This window comes from Carlito syrichta, unplaced genomic scaffold, assembly GCF_000164805.1.
Source record: "Carlito syrichta isolate Samal-C Ts95f unplaced genomic scaffold, Tarsius_syrichta-2.0.1 Scaffold142858, whole genome shotgun sequence".
NCBI classification, from domain to species: domain Eukaryota; kingdom Metazoa; phylum Chordata; class Mammalia; order Primates; family Tarsiidae; genus Carlito; species Carlito syrichta.
The window spans coordinates 40,455-50,357 of NW_007086954.1; the positions used below are offsets into that span (position 1 = coordinate 40,455).

The 9,903-nt window shown below is 45.0% G+C and overlaps 1 protein-coding gene across 6 annotated transcripts in view; it reads left to right on the top strand.

Annotated features, from left to right (window-relative positions):
* The first annotated feature begins 4,483 nt into the window (after positions 1-4,483).
* Positions 4,484-9,903, top strand: part of IQCE (IQ motif containing E) — a 52,980-nt gene continuing 47,560 nt past the window's right edge. For 4 of the 6 annotated variants that reach the window (XM_008049967.1, XM_008049969.1, XM_008049970.1 and 1 more), the window contains exons 1-2: positions 6,207-6,242; positions 9,064-9,232. In XM_008049967.1, the coding sequence (XP_008048158.1) occupies positions 9,070-9,232 (163 nt within the window). In that variant the 5' untranslated portion in view covers positions 6,207-6,242; positions 9,064-9,069. Of the gene's footprint in view, positions 4,526-6,196; positions 6,243-9,063; positions 9,233-9,903 lie in introns of those variants that run through there. The other 2 variants (XM_008049972.1, XM_008049973.1) reach the window with 1 other exon arrangement.

Consider the following 9,903-nt stretch of genomic DNA (forward strand, 5'->3'; position numbering starts at 1 on the left):
ATCCTGACCCGATTTTATTTATCCACTTCCCTGCCTTTACTTTTTTTAGGTTTTCACTTTTTTTTTTGCTACTGGAATCGTTGCTGCTGTAAACATTCTTGTCTATAGTAGACATCTGTTGAGCCCCTTATACGTGTCAGGCCCTCAGCGGTGCTCTGAGGACAGAAAGATGAGTCGAGGTCTGGTGTGTTGGTCTCAGGGAAGTCGGTCTCGTGGCCGAGACCGGGGCAGAGCTCTGTCAGCACTTAGAACATTGTCAGCCCCCAGCCCGGCTGCCAGATGTCTGGGTTTTCTGCTGAGCTTGAATCCGTTCACCTGAGCTAGACCACAACCTCTTGGGGGCCGGGACCCTGTCTGGCCCATCATCTCCCCAGCTTCTGAGGGTAGCCGTCCTGGCTTGTCCCGGAACCTTGAAGGGCTCCGATGAGTGCCAGGAAGCTCACCCCTGGGCTGTACGCAGGCCAGTGACCACGGTGCGGACCATGGGTGAAGGGGACACCGGACGTGAGTGAAGAGCCAGCATTTGTAAAGCAGTCTGCAGTTCTAGGAAAGATGACAGGAGAGGAGGCTGAGGCAGGAGGATGGCTCGAGCCCAGGAGGCCAAGGCTGCGGTGAGCTGGGATTGCGCCGCAGCCCTCCAGCCTGGGCGACGCGACTCGGCCGTCTCAAACGAAAGAAAAGGCAAGACGAGAAGAGGACTCGCTGGGCGTGTGCTACCTGCGAGTGTTTGTGTCGCAGGCTTTTCCGTCGGGCCCCACGCTGGGCCTCTTGTTAGTCACCACTGGGCTCTCCGGCTGGTGGCGCCTCTTGGATCTCACAGCAACGCTGCAAGGGAGGCCGTGTTGAGAAAACAGCTAAACTCATGTAACCATGTGGAGTCGAGGCCAGATTTGGATTCCAAGTGCATGACTATCCGCCCCCCCTTTATTTTCTATTTATTTTTATTCTTTATTTTTTTTTGAGTCGGAGCCTCACTCCATTGCCCAGGCTGGAGTACGGTGGCACACACTCTCACAGCCACCCCAGCATCGGTCTACTGGGCTCAGGCGATCCTTCAGCCTCCGCCTTCCAAGTAGCCGGAACTACAAGTGCACACTGCCACACCTGGCTAATTTTTTGATTTATTGTAGAGACAAGATCTCATCATGTTGCCCAGGCTGGTCTTGAACCCCCAGGCTCAGGCAGTTCTCTCACCTCGGCCCCCTTTATTTTTAACATCACCTGGTGTTAAAACTTTCTCTCTCAAAAGACCCCGTCACATAGAGTTCTCAGAACTTGAGGGCTGAACCCAAGGAGATGGACTAAGGGACCAGGCAGGCGAAAGCACAGGGTTTTGCCACCTCTGAACCCAGTAGCTACTATAAAGAATTCTTTCCTCTGCAAATTAAAAAGTAGGGGAGCATTTTCCTAACGTTTTCATATACACACATATATAGGAGTCTCACTCTGTCAACCAGGCTGGGGTGCAGTGGCACAATCATAGCTCAACACGCTTTTCCATGTGAGTATTTTAGGGCCTGGCGTGGCGGCCCTGTTTTCCCTCTTTCATCTAAGTGCTATTGAGATTTTCAAATTCACCCACATTTTTGTCTTCTGTTTCATCCGTGTATTTGTCTGATTAGAACTGCCTGTTAGGAATGTCTGACCAGTCAGCAGAAGACAAGGAATAGGTTGTGTCGTTGACTGATTCTAGGTAGCTATACCCCTGTACCTTACTTAACTTTTCAGATTTTCTTTTAACTTTGTGTAAACTTTTCATCTACTTGAAATTATTTTGGTATAAGATGAAATGTAAATATTCAACATTTTTTTTCCCTAAATGGTCAGCCCATTTTCTTAGCCCCAGGTGTACTAACTAATTCTTTTAAAAAAAGCATTGTGCTCAGCCTGTAATTCCAGCACTTTGGGAGGCTGAGACGAGTAGATTACCTGAACCTGTGGGTTCGAGACCCACCCGGGGAACTTGGCGAGACCTCGTCTCTACAATAAATCAAAAATTAGCTGGACGTGGTAGCACACGCCTGTAAATTCTGGCTACTCGGAAGACTGAGGCGGAAGGATTGCCGGAGCCCAGCATGTCGAGGCTGCGGTGGCCAGGAGCGGCCACTGCACTCCAGTCTGGGCAACAGAGTGAGACTCCAACTCAAAAAAAAAAAAAAAAAGCATTGTTATTGAGGTATAATTCACATACTATACAATTTGTTCACTTAAAGTATACAATTCAAAAGTTGTAGTTTATTCATAGAGAGAGCATCTTTCCATGTGCTAATTTTTCATTTGTATATCTTCTTTGGAGAAATATATGTATATAGATCCTTTGCCCTTTTAAAAATAGAGTTGTCTTTTTACTACTGCGTTGCAATAGTTCTTTATATATTCTGCATATCAGACCATTACCAGATATATGATTTGCAAATAATTTCTCCCATTCTGTGAGTTGTCTTTTTACTTTCTTACTGACTTCATCTGTTCTTTCATTTTTAGTGGATTGATATAATTTGCAACATAAAATTTTTAAGTTATGATTCAACTTAACTCACCCATTTTTTGGGTCACATGTGCTTTTAGAGTCATATCTGGAAAACCATCGCGTGATCCAAGGTCACAGACATTTATATGTTTTCTAAGAGTTGTATAGTTGTAGCTCTTATATTTAGGTCTATGGTCCATTTCGAGTTATTTGGGTTTTTTTTTTGCATATGATGTAGGGAACGGGTCCAATTTCATTCTTTTGCATGTGGTCATCCAGTCATCCCAACACTGTTCATTTAAAGGCTGTTTCCCTTCCATCGAAGAGTCATGCCATCCTTTTCAAAAATAGGTTGACCGTAAATGTAAGAATTCTATTTCTGGACTCTCACATTTTATTCCATTGATCTATATGACAATCCTTATTGCCAGTACTACACTGCCTTGATTAGTAAACTTAAACTTTGTAATAAGTTTAAAATTGGGAAGTGCAAGTCCTGCAACTTCTTTTTTGAGATTGTTTCAGCTATCCCAGGACTCTTGCATTTCCATACGAATTTTAGGAGCTGCTTGTCAATTTTTGGAAAAAAGCCAACTGGAATTTGGTAGGGATAATGTTGAATCTGTAGACCAACTTAGGTAGGATTACCATCTTAACAAAATATCTAACAATCCATGACATGGGCTATCTTTCCATTTATAGAGATCTTTAATTTCTGTTAGCAATGTTTTTTAGCTTTCAGTGTATAAAGTCTGCACTTTCGTTAAATTTATTCCTAAGTATTGTATTATTTTTTATTTGTTATAAATGGAATTTTCTTAATTTCATTTTAGATTGTTTATTGCTAGTATAGACAACATGAATTGATATTTTATATGGATCTCATTCTGCAAACTTGCTGAACTCATTTATTAGTTTTGATAATTTTTTAGTAGATTAATTCAAATAGTCTGTGTATGAGATCACATTGTCTGTGAATAGAGATAGTTTTACTTCTTCCTTTCCAATCTGGATGCCTTTTACTTATTTGTCTTGCGTTAATGTCCTGGCTAGAACCTGTAGTATAATTTGAATGGAAGTGATGAGAAAGGGTATCTGTGTCTTGTTTATAATAATGGAAAGAAAACATTCTGTCTCCTTTCACTAAGTATGATGTTATGCTGGATTTCTGTAAATGCCATTAATTAGGTTGAGGAAATTCTCTTCATAGATTGTTGAATATTTTTATCATGAATGGGTGTTAGATTTTGTCAAATGCATTTTCTACATCTTTTAAGACTATTATGTTTTTTATCCTAAAGCCCAAATGTCTTTTTCTCTTTTTCTCTCACAACGCATGTGTTAAGGTTTTTTGTTTGTTTGTTTTGTTTTTGTTTTTGCCTGGAGGTCTCAGTCTGTAGCCCAGGCTGCAGTGCAGTGGCACTATCACGGCTTATTGCAGCCTCTACCTTCTGGGCTCAGACAATCCTTCCACCTCAGCCTCCTGAGTAGCTGGGACTACAGGTGCATGCTGCCACTCAGGCTAATTTTTTTTTTTTTTTGTAGAGACGAGGTCTCACTATGTTGCCCAGGCTTTTCTCAAACTCCGGGGCTCAAACCATCCTCCCACCTCAGCCTCCCAAAGTGCTAAGATTACAAGCCTGAGCCACCATGCTCAGCTGAGCATGTTTTTAAAAATATGACTTTGACCTGTTCTTACCAGGAGACAGTCACAGAGTCACTGTGCTTTGATGTGAAATGACTAAGAGAGCATTTATCATTTGTAAAAAATGAATACTTTTCTTAAGAACTCATTTGCCCACCTTCCAGGCAATATTTGTGTTTTGCAACCCCCACCCATTCCTCCAGGCCACTGCCCAGCTTGAAAAGTTCTGAGCTTACTGGAAGTTGGATTTCCTGGGTTTCTATTTCAGCAGCTGTGGATGAGCTGATCTCACTTTTGTAAATCTTACTGTTAGAAACCAAGCGGGTGCCTTAAAGTTACAGTGTTTGCGTCTCTTCTTCCAGGGAGATGACAGTCTATCTGCAGTCACCTTTGACTCTGACTTTGAGACGGTGAGTGTGGTTGGGAGACAGCAGCTTATCCTGGGGCTGGTTATGCCGTCCTTACAGATGCAACTTAGATGTGTAAAAGGGGTCATGCCCCACAAATACTGCATGTACTGCTGGACTGTCAGTCCTAAGTGCTACTTGATGTTACAAAAGCTCAGTCCCTTAGTTAGACTTAAATAAATGTGGTTGCAGTTTTAAATTTTTCATCCAGAAATTAATCCTGAGCAAGGTTCATTTGAGGCAGATTCCTAGTCCCTGTCCTGCATCTGGTTTCGCCCTATGACAGCAGCCTACCCCCATTGCCAACACGTGGAGAGGGAGAGGAGTCAGGGTGATGCAGCTGGAAGTGTCTGGTGGAAGACCCGGGACAGCTGCACTCACGCGGCCTGCCCAGCTGCGGAGGAGAGCGGCTGGAGTGGTCGAGTCCAGCAGCCCGATGGCGTGCTGTGGCCCCCCTAGCCTGGCCTCTTGGTTTGTTTGGTAAGCTGTGCTAGATGGAAAGTGAAGCCTGCTGACACCTCTTGTAGTTGGTGAGCAAAATAAACTTTTCTTATTGCAGACACTAATCTAGCACAGCCAGCCCATCAGCCCCAAGTGAATTCGGCACCAGTCAATCCTGATTCTACTTTCCCTCGGCAGAAGCAAGGGGGAGCCTCATGGGTCATTGTCTCCTTCAAGGAGCCTCTGTCTGCGAAGTTAAGGATTCTCCCTCCACATCCCTGAGGACATGGGCCCAGGAGACTCCCTGGAGGAGAAGTGACCCAAGCCAAGCCCTGCCATGATCCACCCTGCATGGAACATAGAGCACCTTGGGTCTGCCGGAGGGAAGTCAGGGGTTGGCCACAATACCATTACCTTCTCATCCAGTGCAAAGCCCATGAGGAAGCTGATGCTGGAAGGGCTTGCGGGTTGAGCATCCCTAATCCGAAACCTTGAAATCCCGAGTGCTCCAAAATCGGGAACTTTGAGCACTGACATGGGGTTGCAGGCCAGAAATCCACACAAGCTTTGTTTCATGCACAAACTTGTTAAAAAATGTTGTGTAAGATTACCTTCAGGTTATGTGTATAAGGCGCAAATGAAACCTAAGTAAACTGTGTGCTTAGACTTGGGTCCCATCCCCAAGATAGCTCATTATGTGTATGCAAATATTCCGAAATCTGAAAACTGAAACCGTCCGGTCCCAAGCATTTCAGATGAGGGGGACTCGGCCTGCAGTCAGTAATGGAACCAGAGGTCTACCCAGTTGTGCATCTGGCGTCATGGTTGCCACAGGAGACCGTTTTCCAGACAGGGACGTCCTTCACTGGTCTTTGTTACAGTGGGATCTGCAGTTGACTTACTTATAAGGCTGTTCACCTTGCCAACTCCCCTGAGTGAACAGAGGTATGCACCAAGGCTCCAGAGCGGCCATGAGGACAGTGTGGGCAGGAGAACCTGCGCCGTTGGCGGGAGATCTTCAGTATGAATGTTGCCAACCCCAGGCCCGTTGGTTTTCTAGGGTTGGAGCTCCACGGAGTTCTCAGCCTTGCACACTGAACCAAGCGCAGCTTTCTGGGGTCCACGTCCTTGGCCCTGTGAGTCCTCATCTGACCCATCTGAACACGACATGTTCCGTGCTTGGGGCCACTTAGGTAGCAAAGGTCAACATGCTTTCTGTCATTTTTCTTTCAGAAAGCGAAAAGGAAAAGTTTCCACAAACCTCCACCCACATCGCCAAGTAAGTACAACCGGGCTTCCCTTCCCTCTGTTTTCCATGTGTTAACTCTGAAATGTTTCACAATTCTCCCTGTGTACATTCTCTGCTTTGTATAGTCAGGATAGCTGAGACATGACACTTAAGCTGGCTGACCCCATTCGGGCTCTCCTCCGTTTGTATTGGGGTCCTGGGAGCCTGTGCTCCTGGAGTTCCCCCTGTCCCAGAGTCCCAGAACGATGAGCCCTCCAGACTGGGGCTCCTGTGTCCCCGAGCCTTTCTTACAGCCCTTGGAGGCCTTTTGTCTTCTCCTGCTGTCTCAGCTAACTTAGCTCTTAGAATGCTGCCAGAGTTAGAGGATTTTTTAGAGCCAAGATTGATTCTCTGAGATTCAAAGCTGCTCGTGTGGGCCCTGCACTGAGAAGGCATAGACAGTCCAAGACAAGGGAAATGTTTGCTTTTTTTCCCATATTTTCAGGTTGGGATTATCCCAATCTTATTTTGCTGCCAAGATTCTGTTCTTCCTCACCCTCAGCAAGAGGAGAGCAGCTTCGTCCACCTTGCTGGGCAAAGGCCAAAGAGGCAGCTGCCCACCAGGGAGGACGTGGTCCAGATGGGTTCATCCAGATGGCCACAAGGCCCCTCCCCTCCTCTTGTTCGAACTCGGCTCTAGTGCATGGTGACCCACATGCCAGTCTTGGGCTTCCCAGTGTGTGTGGCAACTGACACAGCTGGCTTCCTCGTGCTACCCCCATGCCTGTGGCCTTCCATGGCTCTATCATCTGTAAATGTATATATTTGTTATATACATTTGTCATGTGTTTCAAACATATCAGGTCATGGATACACACACACAGTGTACAAATGAACTTTCATCACAGCCCAGGGAAAACATAACTAGAAAGATAATTCCTGCAAAGAAAAGAGTGTATATATATAGTACAAATAAATATATAAACATTAGAAGGAAATCATCTAGCAATTTGAATTTTTGATGTCCTTCCTGTATTCCCATGGAGAAGATTGAGAATTGATAGAAGGTACAGGTGTTTGTGCTAAACCTTTTCATTTTATAACCATCTTGTTTAAGTACTTTTTCCCTTAAAGGTAACCAAGGTAAATATCTGTCTTTATTATTCCTGCTGAAAGGCAGGCATTTCAAGTGTTGGCCAGATTGCTCCCTTGGCTTTCTGTGTTCTGTCATTTAGGAAAGCTGGCCCAAACCCCTGGCAGGGCAGCTTAGGGAGTGCCCCCTTCCTGTGACCAGCCATACCCATCCCCCTCCCCAGGCTCTCCCAGCCCTCCGAGCTGTCCCCCGACCTCAACTCAAGTCTCGCTTCGCCAGGGTTGCTGGAGCCCTGGCTTCCTTGCCACGCCAGTCCACCTCTGGCCCCTCAAGTCCATGTGACTCACGTTCAGGGCGTGTTCTTCCGTCTGGGCCTCAGGTGCCATGAGAGCGGGGACCACATCTGTCCTGGTTACTCACTGAGTATCCTTGACCACCGTGTCATCTGGGTATGGGTTTGTAGTTGGCAGCACGATCCCAGGTTTCTCGTCCTCCAGCCACTCGGCCAGAAGGGCAAAGCAGGCAGCGACGTTCCTGTCTTCAGAGTCTGTGATCTTCAGGCACCGTCAAGCCCAGCACATTCCTGTCATCCCGTTTTCATCTTGTCCTCTGCCTTCCCAGCTTCTGTGCGTGGCTCCCATGTGTTCCTGAGGAGCCCTCACTCCTCACTGGTAAATCCACATTCGTGTAGGAGGGAAGTGCAGCATGGGGGGCCTTTTTCTGGTCACTGATTTGCTTTCAAAGGACAACCTAAACAAGTGTGTATGGTTTGGAAGGCCCTCAGAATATCTTGGAGGTGGGATGCTATGGTGCTAGGTTGGTGCAAAGGCAGCACAGTTTAATGTCTTTATTCCCTCATTCTATAACAGGAAATTTTCCATAAATTATGAAATCAGGGCAAAAACAATTAGAAATTTAAAAATTTTAAACATAATGAGACTCAAATATTCATAACTTTCTACATATAAATTTTGTTGCAATTTAAGATATATGATTGTTTTGTATCTTAGTGTTTGCATAAATTTACCATAGTTTTCACACTTAAAGAGGTGAAATCCTAGATTACAAAGAATTTGTAAACATTTCTTCATTTTGATGACAAAATCAAGAATGCCCTAGAAGAGTATACTTTTCCTATTCCTTTTATCTTTTACATATTAAGTTCTAAATATTGCTATGTCACCATGTAGCAACATGAAAAACATGTTTACATTGTTAAATATAAAGAATGCACAATTCTGTAATCCCAGCACTTTGGGAGACTGAGGCGAGTGGATTGCCTGAGCCTGCGGCTTCAAGACCCACCTGGGCAACTTGGCGAGACCTCATCTCTACAATAAATCAAAAATTAGTTGGACATGGTAGCACACGCCTGTAGTTCCAGCTACTTGGAAGGCTGAGGCGGAAGGATCGCCGAAGCCTAGCAGGTCGAGGCTGCGGTAGCCGGGAGCGTGCCCCTGCACTCCAGTCTGAGCGACAGAGTGAGACTCCAACTCAAAAAATAAAAGAATGCACAATTATATGTTCATTGTGATTGTGACTATGTGAAAATATATATCTGGGAAAAATGATGGAAAATGAAATATTATAATAAATATTGGTAGAATTATTCATATATTTATTTTAAGTTTCCCATTATATTATTTAGTTAAATGAAAGTTAAGAGAATCCTAAGTGTATATATAAAACAAATGCATTTTTTATTTTTTGCCAGAATGTTTTAACTAGATTCATCATGCCCTTGTGAATGTTTGTTTTACCATTTTTTGTCTTTCTAAGGCACGTATGTTGAACATATATACGTGCATTGACTTTTTAGAGTCACCTTATTACTCCAAGCCGAGAAAAGTGGCATCCTGGAGAGCTCTCAGGACAGCAGGGAGCATGCCTCTGGGCAGTAGAATGTCTTTGACCCCACAGAAGCTGTGGCTGGGAACTTCGAAACAAGGTATGTCCCCTTGGAGGCCCTTCAGTGGGGAAACTGTGGGGAGTGATTTGAGATAGACTTTTTAATATTACTTGTTTGAATTATATTGTCTGTTATCTTCTCAAAGACATTGAGCATATGGATCATAGTTTTACATCACACATAAATGGTTTCGCACAAGTGACGCTGTAACCTCGCCTGGTCTCACGTGGTCTCCGTACTGCGGGCAGTGGTAGGTTGGAGCCAGCTCCACCAATTTGTGAGAGCCAACTGTTCCATTCTTTGGAGTTTTGTGAGCTGGTCAGTGTTACACTGGCAGCTTTAAATTGGACATGGAGGGATATTTACTCGTGGAAATGAGCAGATGCCACAAACCAGGGCTTCATTGATTTACATTTAAGAGCTGGTCATTGGCTGGGCTCAGTGCCTCAGCCTATAATCCCAGCACTTTGGGAAGCTGAGGCAAGTGGATTGCCTGAGCCCGCGGGTTCAAGACCAGCCTGAACAATTTGGCGAGTCCTCGTCGCTACAATAAATAAAAAATTAGCCAGGTGTAATAGCGCATACATGTAATTCCAGCTACTTGGAAAACTGAGGTGGAAGGATTGCCGGAGCCTAGCAGGTCGAGGCTGCTGTGGCTGGGAGCCTGCCACTGCATTCCAATCTGGGTGACAGAGTGAGACTCCATCTCA